Source organism: Beta vulgaris, chromosome 7 (genome assembly GCF_026745355.1).
Source record: "Beta vulgaris subsp. vulgaris cultivar EL10 chromosome 7, EL10.2, whole genome shotgun sequence".
Classification (NCBI taxonomy): domain Eukaryota; kingdom Viridiplantae; phylum Streptophyta; class Magnoliopsida; order Caryophyllales; family Amaranthaceae; genus Beta; species Beta vulgaris.
In genome coordinates, this window is record NC_079208.1 from 4,499,520 (window position 1) to 4,517,486 (window position 17,967).

Genomic DNA, 17,967 nt, shown 5'->3' on the forward strand with positions numbered 1-17,967 from the left:
TCCCTAGTAAATCATGAGGTCAAATTCTTACCACTAAGATTAAAAAAAATAGTCTTAACAAAATTATCATCTTTTCTTTTCTCATTAATGGGTTTCTGTTTTAGCATTTTTTATCATGTTTTTTTTTAAATACCATGATAGTCTTGTACTCGTGTTGTTTTTCAAACATAATCACGATGATATTTTATTGTTAAATATTGTTAATGTAACACTATGGTTTATCTTAATGATATTTAGCTAGATATCCATTAATGATAATTTTATGATTTTAGATTAAATATGCTAACTAATATTACTTGGTTAGATCATCTAATACAAGACTAGCTAGTTGGCGTAGTTTTTAGTTAGGGTAGTAGGCTAGTAGCATTTGCCTATTTGGTAAAAGAAAACATAAACAAAGACTCTGGAGGATAACTCGCAAGTAAAGCTTGACTTGAAAAATCGAGTGAAGGCACAAACTCACAATCTTCAATTCCTTCAATCAATCAAACCAATCGATTTCTTCGAATTCTCCATTCCAATCAATTCCTTAATTTCTTCGCATGACAACAACAATGGACGCAGAAGAAGAAATGTTATCAACTCCAAGTATTTCGAAATCAACTGCAGCAATTTCTTGCGTCGCCATGACTTTAGCGTACGTCGCAATTCTTCATTCTCCGACGTTGATCTTCCGCTTTCCTGCGCCTACTTCGTTCAATCAATTCATGATCAGACGGTTCATATGCGCCATCGCCGCTTCGCTTCTCTGTCTCTTCGTTTCGTCTCTTCTTCTCCTTCCTGTAAGCCTATCTTCTTTTTCTCTCTCCTATTTTTTCTGATTGTTTCTGTGTTATGACTTTTATTTTGATTCAATTGTTTTCATCTGTTTGTAGTTGATGTTGTTTGTGTTTATTGAGCTTAATACTGCTTATTCTCTAGTACTTTTAAGTTATTATGATGATGATAGAGGTTCTTTTCGAGACATTTACAAAAATGCCACTCGAAGATGCACTATATATATACTTGATAATTGATATTAGTCTTATATGCACGCGATGCCTTTTAAAGCAAATAGAAAACAGGATTGTATTATTACATTTAATAACCTTAAATAATAAGGTAAGGAAAATTGCTCATGAAGTAGCTCTGAAGAAAAAAAATGACATTGTTCCTAAGTGGCAAATATCGAATAAATCACATGTGTATGTAGCGAAATTCATTGATTACGTAATGTTTGTATCATTTTTTATGTTAAATTATTTTAATTATTATGTAAGTGAGAAACTGCTTATAGAGTAGAGATATCGGATATAAGTTAGCAGTTTCTCTTGGTTTAATGTTGTTTGGGAGACTTTGGAGGTTGAAGGAAGTTACCGGCAAGTTATTGTCACTTCCAAAGTATGGTGCTTATTAGATAAAGGGGGTGTTTGGCAATTAGAGTTTGGAGTAAAAAGAGAGTTTTGGACCGCTTTTAGAGTTTTAGAGAGAGTTTTAGAGAGGATTAGGTACAAATATATTTAATGACTTTTTTTGCCTCTAATAGTACTACTACATATTGTATTAAAATGTCTTTAAATGTCATTTTACTCAAACAAATGACAATGAGCTTTTAGCAATCAGTTAATTGTTACCAAACACATTTATATAAAAAAAAAGTTGCCAAATCAAGAGTCAAATCTGCAGAACAAAAAGTTAAAACTCTAACAACAAACTCTAAACTCTAACAGCTAAACTCTAAACTCTATTTGCCAAATAGGGCCAAAGTATTTCGTAAGAGATGCTGTAATAATTATTGAGGATTTGTAATCTTGGGTAGATAGCAAGGACTTTATTTGAGAATTTTGGAGAATCAGGGAGGAAATCATATTATGAGTAATGGACTTTTCATCCACAGCTGAACAACGGATGTTTGGAGCTCTAATGCTTAAAACGAATGGTACTCAGATATTAGTCATTGCAGCCTAAGCTTGTCAGTATTTCTAAATATGAATGAGTGTAGCGTCATATTGCATAAGAAGTCTAGCATTCAGTCCTATTACTTTTAAATTTTAAGTAGGCATATACTCTGTTTGTGCTGCAATGCATTATGTGTTTTTGGATCCTGATGGCATCTTAGCCAGACGAGGAACCAGAGAATTGAAGAGGGTGTGAGCCATTTCAACTGTGAATTTTGGATTCTGGAAACACCAGAGACTAATCAATAATGGCATTGCTGCAACACAGTTGACAATTTTGTATAAAGCATGAAGATACGCTAATTGAAGGGCATTAGTTGTGATAAGGATTTGAATCCTATGTAGGTGAAGCTTTTCAAAAACCTCATAATCATGAGTTAAAATTTGAATCTTGTTAGAGCTCTTGGACAAACAAGTCACAATTTTAATTGGTTTGAGGATTTTATGGGCATTGAATGGTATGATAAAGTTAAGGAAGGTACCTTAGGGTTTTATTGATGATTAAAAGACATTTTATATAATATGGGATAGTTATTTCAGCTCTCAAGTCATAAGAGTCTCGTAGGTCGCCTCGCAATGAACAAGGTGAAACATGAATCTCAATTATTTAGCATACTAGATCCAAACAAAAAGCTCAAATTTTATCAATTTACTCATGGGGACCTTGTATAATCTATAGCTAGATTGATACTACAGCTCTACTAAGTAATATCTACTACCTCCGTTCCTTTTTAATAGTTACACTTTCACTTTTGACACTATTCACAAATTTCCCTTTGATTATCTTTTGTGATCTATGGTTAAGAGAAAATATAGTCATGTACTCATGTGGAGTCTTGTTTGATTCGTCCCGATAGGTACTTTTAGAATATCGACTATTTATATTTTTTACAAATACAAAATTAGAGATATAAAGGCTCAAAGTAGTGCATCGGCATGCGTGAAAAGTGTAAGTGTAACTATTAAAAAGGAACGGAGGTAGTATACAAGAAACAAACTCTATCAACAACTTACTCGGAAGCAAATTAGAAATTGACTAATGCTTTCCTAAAACTAGCCTACTTACATAAGCAAACCAAAAGATAAGGAAACAACTTTCCTTGGGCATCAAGCATTTGCACAACCACCCATTAACCTAAGTTGCACAGAGACAGGTACCGGTATGGGTTCGACTTCAGGTACGGGGACAAAAACGGTAAGATTTCGAAATTTTAGGAATGTGTACATGTACCCGTACAAACTTGTCGTATCGGGTACGGGTACGGTTACGAGTTCGTGACCTAGAAGAAGTACCCGTGCTACAAAGCCATTAACCTAAGATAATTTTAAAAACCAACTTCGTTTAGGAAATAAATTAACAACTTTTACTTGTCGTTTATGTAAACAAACTAACACATATTTGCAATCCAAGTAAAATCTAGGAACAACTTGGAAACCTAAACTGAGAAGAAGAAGCTCCCTTGTTTGGATAAGGGGTTGTGGAAAGGAAGGGGGGAAGAGGGAGGGATTGATCCTTCTTGAATATTCCAAGGGAAAGTTAGGTCTTTCTATCGTAGGAAAATTTATGGATGGAATTAGAATTTTCTATCACTTTCCAATCTTAATTCATCTACTAAAGTACTTCCTCCCCTCCAAAATTATTGTAACACTTGTCTTTGGTATAGAGATTTAGGAGGGAGTTGGAAGCGGGGTATTGTATTAATATTTATGTTAAACTAAGGAGAGAGAAAAGCTGTTTAGTGTAAGTTGTCTCATGTGTAGGTATATCTTTTTTTCCATGTATAGAAGTATTGCATTAATTAAAGAACTACCAAAAAAGGCAAGTGTTGTAATCATTTTGGAGCAAAGAAAGTATTATTTAACATACTTGTGTTTCCTCATTTTATCTTAGTTTTTATAAATTATTTTGAAGTTTTATGAACTTTCTGATATTTTTTGAATTTTTCTGTAATTTTCCAAGTTCTCTGAATTTTTTTCTTAACTTTTCAGAAATTTCCATCTTTGAAATTTCTAAACTTGTCTGCACTAGTCTAAATGTTTTGAACTGTACATAATCTTATATTGAGCTTTACTGACCTTTTTCTTGTTTATCTGAAAATAAGTAAAAGTTGAATAGAACAGACCTTAGGTTATTAAGGCGAGCTGTAGATCACTTACGTCAGGTTATTATGTCAGGTTATTACCTAAGTCATTCCATGCAACAGCTTCTAGTGCCTTTACAATGATTGTTTTTGGTCCAGTTAAAACTGATATGGCAGAACCTATTCCTAGCTTTCCGCAATCTGTTAAATATAAGTGCCACGACCTACCCGTGGAGTTTACTTCAATAATCTCTTCAATACAGGAACAAGCGCCAAAGAACAAGGATTAAGCCCTTCCAACTCAACTCTTCTTAGAACCTTTCCTTATATCTTTAATAACTCACAAACATACAAAAAACACAAGAAGAGATAAGTTGTAAAATATTAAAAGATATATATTAGTATCTACGATTACACAAGGAACAACTCAAAACTAAAGAACTATAGATATGTAGATGATGTAATATTTGGTGCGCTAAGCTGATAAGGAAGCAGGAAACTTCTTATTTTTTGGATTCATGTTGTTTGGACTATGGTTTTAAATCTTGGATCCGGTTTGTGATCCCGAATTTTGTTGGACTATGGTTTTAAATCTTGGATCCGGTTGTGATCCTGAATTTTGCGGGTCATGCGGATGAAATACGACTGTTTGCTTCCTTTTCCTTCCATGCCACACATTTATTACTTCTGCAATTGTTAATCCAGTTGTCGGGTTTCACTTTTATGTCTCTAGCCCTTTTCTTTCTTGTTATGGACAGCCTGATATTGATCTTAGCCTACTTTTTTTTCTTCAGCAACAGAGCTGGAAAACAGCATATCTATTTACCCTTTATGGTATTCAAGCTGACCATGTTGTAAGTATCTCTGGCTGGCTTATATCCACCATTATCCCTAGTGGGAATGTATTTTGTAGGAGACTGGATTCTGGCATATGCAGTTATCATATTGTTATTTGATGCTCTGCAGATAAGGAAATGGTGACTGATAAATTTGCCTGCTCAATTGCAATTTTATGTATGAAACAGTGGCACGCTGTGGTCTTTCCATTTACATTGACTTCTCTTGTGTATGCGGGGTCCTTGGTCTATAAGTGTGTGTTATTATCAAGCTCATGGAACGGAGATGAGAGTGAAGGCATTCCGCTCAACTGTTTACACATTGTGCTTCACAAGATTTATAGCGTGGTGATATCAGTTGCTTCCAACATTGCAGCTTGGCGTAATCTTGTTGTGGTCAGTTCCATTTTCCTCTTGTCTGAATGTTGAGTGTTCAATTTAGATATTGTTGTCATGCCTCATATTCGTTTAACATTAGTTGCTGTCAGAGTTTGATTGCTTATATTTTGACATTCTGTCATGCCTCATTTTGAAAATTTGAAGCACATGGATAATCTGAATGTAGTTTTTGGCCATCATGAAGCTCACCATATTTCCATGTCTGGAGACTTCAAAGAAATCGATTTTCATCCCTGTATCAGGACGCTTTTCTATCTATGACACAGCATATGAATGCGAAACTGTACTCTTAAATTTTATAACACAACAGTATCATAATGCTTTCCTATCGGTGACACAACAGTTTGAGTATTTATCTTCCTATGAGAAAATGAAACCATCCTAAGTATTAATTGAGCTGAGTATGCCATGAATATAGTTAAGCTGTATCAATTTCAGTCCAGACTTCAGCTTAATGGTTAACAGTATTATTTTTGTTATCAGATCGAAGGAAAATTTAAGTCGACGACTAGAATTGTAACCCACCACTATTAATATATTTATTGTGGTCCACGTCTTTTGTAAGGTTTTGCAAGTACAATAGCATGTTACGTAATATCATTCTAGTTATATCTGGGTCTACCTCTTTCTCTCTTGCAATATATGCCAAAATGGTTCGGTACATCCTCTACACTTCTCTTGCTAAACTTCCTTAGCCACTTGAGTCTTGTTTCTGGTATCGTTTCATCAATGAGAGTTCCTTTTAAAATGAGTCTTGCTATTATAATTAATCAGTATGAGTGTTTGCAATACTCTGCCTTCCACATAGCATGTGTCCCATGTTTGATCTTAGATATCCTATCCTTCCCCAAACTTTCCCTCCAAACACTGACGTTGTTGAACTAAGGTTTCATTGTAATTTACGCCTTACCACCAAAGTTATGTGAATAGCAAATAGCATATATAATGGCACTTCTCTTTAAATTGTTTAAGTTTGCTCATAACTTTGGAAAATACGATGGGTACAAGTTGGGAACTAGTCGTACCCCACACCATATCGCTGTTTGGTTTTTGTGCTCTGGCCTCGACTCCTTCATTCTTGTCTATGGCCATTTCGATGTCATTAAATGCAATTTTTTTGTGTAGCCTTTAATTTGGTCCAAGATTCCATGACATGGTTCCCGGACTGCCGGACAGGATTTACTCCAGCCTTTTTTCTCTGATTTCTGTAAATACACTTCTATATACAAAAAATATCTGCCAAGACGCTTACTATACGTCCATGGAATTAAAACTCTCCCGGTCCATTACGGAACGGTCGTTTTGTAATGGATTTTGGATTTGCCGTTCCGCAAAATCCCGTTATGTAACGCCATAATAAAAATCTCATACTTCTCGCTGCGTTATTCGTTCCGTAACGCGAACTCGTCGTGTTAGAATGCTTTTATCCCCGTTATATTGTTCTTTTCAAATATTGGCCAAAAATAGTTTATTATTTAATTATATAGCTAATGAAACATGATATTTTGATATTTTTAATTATATTATGTTGTAATAATGCTTCATAATCTAAAACAAAGCAAATAAGGTTAGAACGTATTGATGTGAATTTTTTTAAAAATTCACACCGCGTCGGCCGTGAAACGTTCTATTTCCCCGTTACAAGCTGTTTTTTTTTTCCCTGTATACGTCTAGTCGTCTATACCTGTTGCAAAACATCCATTTAGAAATGGAATGAGTAGTTTACATGAACCTGGTCTAGCATGAAACCTTAAATCCAGATTGGTGCTTCGCAGTTTGTCTGTTCATGAGCATCGCTATTATGTAAACAATTGATTCTCATATTTGAGATTGCTATAGTTGTATGAAATCTAGTGCAATGCAGTGATGCATGCGTATATAGTTTTGGTGAAGGATTATATTTTCCTTGAAAATTTTGCACCGAGTATATTATTAGTTTCTTTAGTTGCTCGGTTTCTCTTGCATTCCACAGCTTTCAGTGAAAGTACTTCATATGTCCTTTGATCTTGAAAATGTCACTGATTATGAGTCTTACATACACAGTCTGTGATGTTCCTTAATAGGCGCCAATTACTGAAGAATTGGTGTTCCGGGCTTGTATGATACCTTTGCTTCTGTGTGGAGGATTCAAGGCACAAACTGTTGTTCTTCTTTGCCCTGTCTTCTTTAGCTTGGGTAAGTATTGCCGGTTCACGTAGTTATAATAATGAATTGTCAATTCTATGTTATATTAGTATTTTAAGATACTTATGGTCTGGTACGGCTAGTTCCCAGCATGTCTTAGCAAAAATCACTCTACAAGCGACAAACATAGGTCAGAGTCTATTAATATGTTGCATCAACTTGTTGAAGTTTTTTTTTTTTTTTTTTGCGTGTTTTTTTTTTATAGATTGTAGTTATGACGAGCTCTATATCTATTCGTTCTGTCAAATTTTCTCATGAAAATAATCTTACAGTAGAACGCTTAAATAATGTTTCCCAGAAGTCCTAGCCTAATCTTGCAGCCTCACTGTGTTTATCATCGTCTATTTCTTACCTCCTCTCCACTTTACATGATTAGTTCATACTCTGACATGGCAGGATTTTTCTTCAGTGCCCAAGTGTGGTGAAGCTACTTGTTTCTTCAAGCGCCACTACTGTTGTTTCCTTGGTCTTTTTGGTGGCTGTTATAAGTATTAATATTTGTATAATTAGATATCTTCTTGAGTTTTCTGGATCTAACCCAGCTCTGTTTTCTATCATTATTTCAGCGCACTTGAACCATCTCTTGGAGTTTTATTACCAGAGGAATTACAGCCTTCAGAGAACCTTCATGGCTGTCGGTATATACTTCTTTTTGATTCTACTAGAATATATAATATCTAAACTATGGAAGTATCTCTCCACAAACATTTGTATCATTCAAACATTTGTCATACTGACGGCGGATACTTCCATTTGTCCTCAGCATTATTTTGTGACAGATACTTCCATTTTTGTTAAGGTATCTTGTAACCACATGAATTTGAAACTTAAGTCTGATCATGATCGGATTTTAGGTACCCAGCTGGCATATACAATGATTTTTGGCTCTTATGCTTCATTTCTCTTCATTAGAACAGGTATGTCATGTCTACTTGTTTTCAGATGGGATTTTGTGTCTTTCTTTCAACCGTGTTTGTTTAGTTGCCTTCGTTCACGCAAAGTTGCTTTCAGCGCAAAGTTGCTAGTACTGCATCTTTTTGTTCTGGAGTTGCTTTTCATGAATTTTGAATTCACAACAAAAGTTGTACTGTCAACAACTGCCTCTGATGAGTTCACTGGTAACATAAGAGGTATTACACAGCCTTACCCATGAGATTGTCAAATAATATATGAGGACATGTGTTCAATATATAGTTTTTGTACTGGCTACTTTGTGAAGGTGGTCATGGTAAGTTATCTTGTAAAATTTTGAAATCTGGACTTAAATATGTGCTCTAGAACAGCAATAGCTTCATTTGCTAGGTGACAATGGAATCTGCTTATGGTGTGTGAACTTCAATATCTGGCTTGGAGCTTGCAGTCTTTACTTGGCAAGGATCTTGATTCTATTCTTTTTTGAACTACATTTTGTTATCCTGCTTTTTAGTAGCCATTAACGCAACGTAGCAACACTGATTATGATTGCTGTTTGGATAAGGCGTTGTTTGGTAGTGTTCGGTTTTGCATGTAGGGAAATCCTACTTCTTTAAATTGACTGTCAGATTAGGTTTATGGTCATATCTTTACATGCTAATAGAGCATTATTCGATAGTAGTATTTAGGTTCTGATCTGACACTTTCAAATCTCTGTGCATACAGTGCTATTTATGTTTTCTTCTACTGTTATTTTCGTCTTTGCTGGTTGGCTCTCTTTTTTTTTTGTTGGGGGGGGGGGGGGGGGGGGGTTACTTTACAAGGAAGCCAGGAATTTGACGTCACTTTGATTCTTCTTTTTGCAATATCAATTTTTCTTTATAGTCCTGTATTGTGCAGTTTTCTACACTCCCAAATTCATGATTTGAGCCCTCTGTTCGACTTTCCTCTGGCTCATCTTGGGCAATTTCCCCCTTCCCCTCCCTTAAGGGTGGTCCTTCCTAGAAATTGGGGATGTATTGCCAAAAATGTACTATCCTTCACAATGTCAGTGGATTTTGGCACTTGCATTCTTGTGTAAGGCATGTTTTCTTTGATGCTTTCTGACACGTGGTAACAAAATTTTCCATATTGATATTGATATTGTGTCATTTGGTCATTATGTACCTTCATGCAATTTCCTTTCTGTGTATAGTATGCTGAAGTGCCTTTGGTTAAGATGGAGTAATCATGGTATTATTAAAGGTTATGTTTCCCTTAAGGTTCTCTAATTTGTGTTTTGTGTGCGCTTTGTTCTTTTTGGCAGGGCATCTTATTGCTCCATTAGTTGCACATATAGTCTGCAATTTCATGGGATTGCCTGTAGTATATGCTCAGAGAAAAGGTACGCATTTTGAATTTCTACACTTTTGAGTGTTCTTTCCGACCTTTAAGGCTCCTAAGCTCCTTTTGGTAGGGTGTAAGATATTTATAATTATTTCCAAAATACTTGAATTGGTATGGAATTTGAGAATTTCAAATTCAATGAATGAAATGATATTGAAATCAAAACAAAGTTCCCAGGCGCTACCTAGATTTAGCCAGTTTAACTTGTTAAGTATTATACCCTCCTTTTTCTTGGATCCGTCTCACATCAATAACTCGACCCTACCGCATCTGGGTAGTTTTAAAGAAGTTTCCTTTGATGTGGGTACTCGAATGCCAAGTATTGCTCGTAATAATCTATCTTTGGCGGCATACAAAGATTCTTTTGTCATATGAGGCTTGAATTTACCCGATGTGTAAGTGATAGGTGTTGAATATGACTTCTTTGCCTGTCTTGTGCCGAAGTTTTTCTTTTTTCTTTTTAAGATAAGGAGAATTTTCTTGCAAGGAGGGGAGGGAAAATTGGGGATCCTCCTTGCAAGGGGTAGAAGGAGACCCTTTACAACCTTTAGGTCAACCTTGATTCTCCCTCTCTTGTGCTGAAGTGAAGAGAGTGGATTAAGCGTCCTAAAACACCTTGTATTCGGATTTTAGAGTTATATTTGTCCTCGGCGTATTCTTATACTCGAATGCCAAGTATTGCTCGTAATAATCTATCTTTGGCGGCATACAAAGATTCTTTTGTCATATGAGGCTTGAATTTACCAGATGTGTAAGTGATAGGTGTTGAATATGACTTCTTTGCCTCTCTTGTGCCGAAGTTTTTCTTTTTTCTTTTTGAGGTAAGGAGAATTTTCTTGCATGGAGGGGGGGGGGGGGGGGAATTGGGGATCCTCCTTGCAAGGGGTAGAAGGAGACCTTTTACAACCTTTAGATCAACCTTGATTCTCCCTTTCTTGTGCTGAAGTGAAGAGAGTGGAATAAGCGTCCTAAAACACCTTGTATTCGGATTATAGAGTTACATTTGTCCTCATCATATTCTTATAGTTTGTCAAAAGTTGTGTCACGATTCGAATTTAACTGCACGTATTTCTTGAATCCTTCAGGGATAGTGGTAAGCTTGGCCTTCATCGCTGGAACTATAGCTTTTGTTCGTCTCCTTTTCCCCTTGACTAGCCAAGATCTTTACAATATTAGGATAGATAATTGCCGCTGTTGGCATGGATATTGTAGTTGGAGCTAAAATGTTGTGAATTTTGCTTCATTTTGTGCCTGTATTGAAGCTTACTATATCTATCTGGAAGAGGTCATTGTTTTTCTTAATATTATTCTGATTATTATTTAGATGCTCCAATCTTACTTATAGAGCTATAGTAATGGTAATTGGATGTGCCAAATTATCTCAGCCTCAGGTGGGCTCCATCGTACCTCTAGATAAACTTTTACGCATTCCTTATTGGAGGCTCATGGCAAACCACAGAAGGGGCCTTTATTTTATGTGTGGATTCTATGGAGTTCTAAAAAAAACTTTACAATATAGAGTTTACCTAATATTAACTAGGAGAAATTGATTTAAACAGTCCTAATTATAGGCATCCTGACAAAAATAGTTTCAATTATCTTTTTTTATTGTTCAGTCCCAATTTTAACTCCACCTTTACACTAGTGGTCCAAGTGAACTGGCGATTCGCTAAACCGGTAAAAAAGGAATTAACCCTTATTTTTATTTTTCTTTCACCAGTTTTTATTACCCCTCTTTTAGTCTTTCTCTTTCCTCCCCTTCCCCTTCCCCTTCCCCTGCCACCACCCCACCATACAACCACTTATGCCACCACCCTCAATCCTCCGCCCCGCACATCCTTCTCCCAGCCCCCACCCTGCAATCCTAAAACGCCCCTACTATGTCGCCCCACCCTCTAACCCCCATCCCAATCCCTTGCATCCTCCCTATTTCTCTTTCGCCTTCATCTTTAAGGGTTTTCGAGAGGTGGCTTCAAAGGTAGCAGAGGTGTTTCGGGGGCGGGGGAGATGTTTTGGGGGCGATTTTGAGGGTGGGGGAGGTATTTCAAAGTGATTTCGGGGATGGTGACAGCAGGACAAGGGAGTGAGTTTTAGGACGGAGGAGGGGTGGCTGGAGCAGGGGAGGGGTTTGGGGATATAATGTCTGGCTGGGGCAGGGGAGCTGAAGGAATGAGAGATTTCGGGGGAGGGGTGGCAAGGGAGGGGTTTCGGGTGCAGGGAGTTTTACAGGCAGGAGGAGAGTTGGCTTGGGCAGGGGATGGGTGGCGGGGGGAGGATTGGCTGGGGAAAGGGTGGGTAGTGAGGGTAGGAGGAGGGTTGGCGGGTGAGGGTTTGGGGCAGGTGGGGGATGGGGTAGTGGGTAGTGGGGTGGAAGGTGAGAGGGGTGGGGGCAGTTGAGAAGAGGAGGGACTAGGGAGCAGTGAAAGAATGATGGAGGGAGGAAGAAGATAGCAAAAAAAAAAAGGCAAATTAAATTACGTGCTACAACAGGTTTTTTTACTTGTTGGGACTACTATTGTAAAACACTCTTCAAAGTTGAGACTGAACAATAAAAAAGTAAAAAAACGATAGTTGGGACTGTTTTTGTTAGGATGTCCATAATTGAGACTGATTAAATCAAAATTTCCTATTTATTGAATAAAAACTTAATGATTTATATATTATCTTTTCAAATATTTTCAACCTAATTGGGTTTAGAAGTGCACGTTTGGTTTTCGATTTAGTATTTGCCTAGTTGAAATTTATATTCAAATTTACGTTTGACCTTTGAATTTTGAGTCTAATTCAATGAAGTGTGCAACACTAACCTATCTATAAGTTTCTTTATGTGACAAATTGTGCAGATTTTTTCGTAATATAAGGTAAAAAAAAAAAAGCACTTATTTGTTAGAGAATATTAGGATTGAAAGCAATAAACTTTCAAAATCGCCGATAGTAATTATGGGTTTTTTTTCATTTAAGTTTTGTGACACTAAAAAATCGGGGAGTGTTGTTTAGGAATTGCATATGTTATGCAATGCAATTATTTATAAATTATTGCAAAGACACTTTTCTTTTACTTTATGGGTTATTTTTTAAGTTGAAGGGGTCACTTTTAAATAAGGGTCATCATTTACCTTTTATACTTTTACACAAGGGTCACCTTTTACCTTAAACTAGTATTTTTGGCTGGTCGAAGTTCCGGACAGTTACAATTATTAAATATCAAAAAGCTTATTTATTCTTATTGTTAGTAGTAGATTGGTGGTCTCATCAATTTTGGATATTTAACTCCAAAATTGAACTATTATTATAGTAGTAGTGACTCTTTGGCGATCTCATAAATTTTGGAATTAAATACCCAAAATTGATGAGACCGGCAAATAGTCTCACATTTCATTTCAAAAATCATGCGTCAAATTCCTAGTAACTACAAATCAATACTACTCTAAGTAGAGGTGGGCATGGGCTCGTCCGGGCCTGTTCACGAGCTCGGCCCGCGGGCTTGAGTAAATGACGGGTCGGGCCAGGGCCAGGCCCATGAGTGGCGGGCCGGGCTTGAAATTTTAAAAATTTGTATGCGGGTCAGGCTCGTGCTTTCCGTCGGCCGGCCCATGTTTTATGTTGTATTTTTGACAGTTCTAGGGTAAAAAACAAAGAAAATGAGCGTTCGGCCCACGGGATCGTGCCGGTACGGGTCGGAAATAAAATTTCTTGACCGTGACAGGCCCGCGGCCAACGTAGCAGACAACGGGCCGGGCCGCGTGCCGGCTCGGCCCATGCCCACCTCTAACTCTAAAGGGTCGTTTGGTTCAATATATGAAATAGAAAGGGAATGGATACAAATAAAGGAAGGGAATGGTATCAAAAATGGTTATCTTTATTAAGTGTTTGGTTCAAGCCAAGTAATGGAAATGAAAGGTAATAATTACCTTCAAGTAATGGATTTTGTTACTTGAGGGGGAGGGAAAGGTAACAAATTGGGGAAATCCATTACCATCAAGTAATGGTAAGGGATTGATGTGGGGTTGAACCAAACAAGAAGAAAGAAAATCATTAATTGATTTTGTTTCTTGAAACCCAAAAATAATGAACGAACGACCCCTAATAATAGTTCAAGCTATTTCGTTAATAATCCCCTTATTATAGTAGACTACAAGTCTACAATTCAATTTTTAAGTACCAAACACCACTTTCTTAAACTTATTTTGACCAATTTTGTCTTCTTTCCTCTTCAATTACAACTCAATCTTGTTTATTGATCTATGTTTGCATATATATGGAAATTTTACCAAACCCAAATTACGATCATAAATAAAACTCTATGAAGGTGGTATGTATAACTTGCAATTGAATTTCATTACCAATTCCTAAATAGCTACTTATATATAGATATTTCTTTTGATCCATATGAGCCATGAAGGCAATACAAAGTACAAAAGAAAGGGAAGGGAAATTCAGACTTGTAACTTAACGTTCACAGCACTTTAATCTTAACCACTAGGCCAAAATATCCTTAATTAAATAATTACTTGTATAGCAATATCTTATACACCTTGAAATAAAAATAAAATATTGGTGTACCATATCTAGTCTCTAGACCTTTGGTTGGAGATAAAAGGGTATGCAAATAATCATTTTACAGTGGTGATAATAGGAGGACATGCAAATCATTATGAATACCTAAACCTTTATCTGCCTAGACCTCACTTGTAGCTGGCAGATACAAGATGGATTTGTTGACCCAGGTTTTTGGTTTCAGAATTTCTCATTATTAGTCTCTGTAAAATCCTATGAGGACAAAGAGTTGTTTCAGATTTCATTCAATTTATGCTATTTAATTATAAACCTGAAAAGACATAATGAGTTTATTTTTTTTATTTATTTTAATAAATTCTGTAATTTAAATTTTTTAATTATTTTAGTCAACCTGCCAAATTGGCATATTGACATGAGGCCTATGTCATGTATTTTGATGTCAATCTCATGAACTTTGATTTTGTGGGTACCCACCTAACATTTTTTCCAAAGTTTTTTTTTTATTTTTTTTGTTTTGTTTTGAGATGACATTTTCAAAGTTAATCAATCTTTATTGACTTCAATTTTTTTTGCAGTTTTGCAATTGCAACTTCTTCTGAACCTCAATTTTCTACTATTTGTCTCTCTGTCCTGACGTTACTTCTGATTAGATCCTCCCACTCACCAGCCGGACAGGATCTAAATGAAAAGCCCCTTTTCACTTCTTCAACTCCATTTTCTTTATTTGCCCTTTTATTTTTACAGAAACTTCTATTCACTCAATTTTATTTTTAGTGCTACTTCAATATTTTGTACTTAATTTAATTTGGAGCTTTCTTTGTAAATTGACTGAATTCAGAGGTTGGGATTACAGTTAATTTCTTTTCATAGGAAAACATAAAGTTTTATGAAGGGTGTCTAAATTACCCCCAAGAGAAAAGAGTTCATTGAACATCAATTTTCAATCAGTCAATAAATCAATCATGGCAATAATAGGAAAGAGTGATGACCTAATGCATGTCAAATTATAACTGTCCTTCACTAAATATGAGGGGAATAAATATTTAAAAAAATAAATGTCATTTTAGTTTTTCCAAAATACTCCATTAGTTTAGGGAGAAAATTATTCGGATAAAAAATTCGATCCAAATCGAATTAATATATAATTTGGAATGGACTCGAATTATATTCGAATTGGATTCTGATTAAGTAATTCAAAAATCGGATTGGACTTTAGGATGATTGGATCCAAAAATTCAAAGTAATCAAATACTACATGCGGTCTTTATTAGTTTACCATATTCCTTTTTGGAACGTCCCTTATTAGTTTACTCTTTTTTTTGTTTCCATCTTTGGAATGAGACTACTAACTTTCCATCACACATACATTCAACTTTAACATAAAATAATAGTTTCTCTTTACTTCTATGTCCCACAATATTGTTTCGCCTAAAATTTTGTGCAAAAGAAACGGATAAACTTATAAAGACCAAAGGGAGTAGTAAGTAGGCTTTATATTGTATACTCCCTCTGTTTCAAATTATAAGGCATTTGAGCTAAAAAATTTTGTTTCAAAATATAAGGCATTCTACAATAACAATGTAAGATTACATGCAACTTTATACTATCAAGATAAGCTTATAGGTTATTTTGTATTATCAATATAATATTTAATGTCAATTCTTGTTACCCATGCAAATCCAATTAAAATTAACTAAATTCTTAATTGTGTGAAAAAACCTTAAACGACTTATATTTTGAAACGGAGTGAGTATTTATGATTGTGCATAATTGATTTTCTTCTTTTAAAAAAACATGAAATGGTCAGGCAGCCCTTCCCTTTTCCTAAAAGTTAAAACCCTAATTTGCTGCTATACAGTTGAACACGATGCCATATTGTTGTTGAATCTTTTGTTATAATGAACTATGAGTTTGTAATGAATTATTAATTGTTATTAGTTTATTAATGAATTTTTATGGGATCATATGAATTATTGAATTATTTCTTTTATCGATCACTTTATTGATGCTCGTACCAAATTTACTTCATCGATAAAACAAAGTTTAAAAATTTGGGATAATTCAGATCGGATCCAATCTAGTGTCTGGAAATTCGGATTGGGTTAGTTTGGAATCAAACTCTAATCGTTTTGGAGTGGGATTGAAAAACTAATATACAAATTTTTTCAGATTGGATTAGATTAAGCCTAAATACAAATCGTACACTGAACTTTCGCCCTTACCCTTAGCCCCCCCCCCCCAATGTATGTTTCATTGGGCTTTTTATGTTCTCTATGACTAAATTGTATCGTTTTTCATTTTTGGCAATACTTTATCACTTGAATCGTTTTTATTTTTGGCAATATATTCTTTCTCTCTTAATGTATGAAGTTCCTTTTTTGTCTCTTTCTATTTTTCTCCTTACCTTGGTCCTTGTACAAAAGCAAACAATAAAACGGAGAAAGAAGAGTCTGAGTTAGAATGTTAATTTCTCGGTAGTATTCACATAACTAGTGGATTTACTAAAGAGAAAGCCGTTGTTTTTTAGAATGTTAATTTCTCGGTAGTATTCACATATGATGGGTTCCAAATTGTTGTAGATAGAAGATTATGTTTATAATGAATTCCTATAATCTACTATATAGTAGTCTCCAAGGTGGTAGTTGTACAAGATCTTGAACTTATATTATTGAGCTAGGCTATAACAAGAGTCTGAGTGATTGTTGTGTGTTTGACAACAAGCTTGAAGATAATTTGATGATCTCTTTGTTTTGTATGTAAATGACATGGTCATAGCCACAACGGCTAAGTATGGTATTAAGAAGTTAAAGAATCTTCTTAGTGATAGATAAGTTTGTAACGAATTATTTAGGGTCCGTTCGGTATTACTGTGGTTTTCTGTTTTTTAGTTTTTTGATTTTCAAAGTCATATGATATATGTCCTATAATATATAAACAATTAGTCAAATTTATTGGGAACATGATGAATTTGAAAACTGACAACTAAAAAGTGAAAACCAATTTTTCTGGTTTCTGTTTTTGGTTTTTAGTTTTCAAAAAAAACTTAAAACTGAAATCAAAAAACGATAACGAACGAACCCTTAAGTTTTGCATACGATTACAAACTAGTTTTTAGGCTCGGGTTACGCCCCGCGTAATTATATTTTTCTTTTATTAAAATTTTACTAATAATAACATTAAGTATCACTTGGGTTAGTGGTTAAGACATCAATATATATATATGCTTGTGATCTCGAGATCGAATCTTACCTAATGCATTTTCTATTTTTTTAGTGTATGTGGATTACATAGCATAAATTACTTCAAGCGAAGGCGTCACGTGGCATCGTTTGAGCATACTTTTTCTAATTAAGCTTGTCATCAGTTAATCTTATAAGTACTTCTGTTTCTTCAAATATTCACTTGTGTTTGATGTTTGTACCTCAATTTAAAGTTGAGAAGGTATACATGTCCCAAGTCCCTTATGTTAATGCAGGAGGAGGCTTGATTATTGAAATGAATTGCACTAAACCTAATTTTGCACATGTTATAAGCAGGATCAGATTCAGGATTTTAATAATGATGGGGCACCAATATAACTGACCCAACATTATGCGAAAATTCAAAAAATCCAAAAATATACTTCATAAAATTACCCACAAAAAATTATTTTCCTTTAAATCATAATCTAACAATTTTTCCATAATTGATTGTTTGAGTCTTCATATTTTATAA

At 35.1% G+C, this 17,967-nt stretch overlaps 1 protein-coding gene across 3 annotated transcripts; it reads left to right on the top strand.

Moving 5' to 3' along the window:
* The first annotated feature begins 342 nt into the window (after positions 1-342).
* LOC104898380 (CAAX prenyl protease 2) lies at positions 343-17,668 on the top strand. 3 transcript variants are annotated; one of them, XM_010685451.4, is made up of 8 exons: positions 343-782; positions 4,813-4,872; positions 5,044-5,250; positions 7,317-7,428; positions 8,004-8,075; positions 8,292-8,354; positions 9,656-9,733; positions 14,829-15,165. In XM_010685451.4, the coding sequence occupies exons 1-8, from the start codon at positions 543-545 to the stop codon at positions 14,885-14,887; spliced, it is 891 nt and encodes a 296-aa protein (XP_010683753.2). In that variant the 5' UTR covers positions 343-542; the 3' UTR covers positions 14,888-15,165. The 3 variants fall into 3 exon arrangements, with proteins under 3 accessions (XP_010683753.2, XP_057252349.1, XP_010683754.1); XM_057396366.1 differs by lacking the exon at positions 14,829-15,165 and adding an exon at positions 17,527-17,668 and having other exon boundaries at positions 344-782; XM_010685452.4 differs by lacking the exon at positions 14,829-15,165 and adding an exon at positions 10,821-11,077 and having other exon boundaries at positions 346-782.
* Positions 17,669-17,967: the final 299 nt, after the last annotated feature.

Coding starts and splice junctions, on each gene's coding strand:
- LOC104898380 (XM_010685452.4), top strand. CDS start 543: ATGACAACAACAATGGACGCAGAAGAAGAAATGTTATCAACTCCAAGT. Junction 8,076..8,291: donor GAGAACCTTCATGGCTGTCG/GTATATACTTCT, acceptor ATCGGATTTTAG/GTACCCAGCTGGCATATACA. Junction 9,734..10,820: donor AGTATATGCTCAGAGAAAAG/GTACGCATTTTG, acceptor TGAATCCTTCAG/GGATAGTGGTAAGCTTGGCC.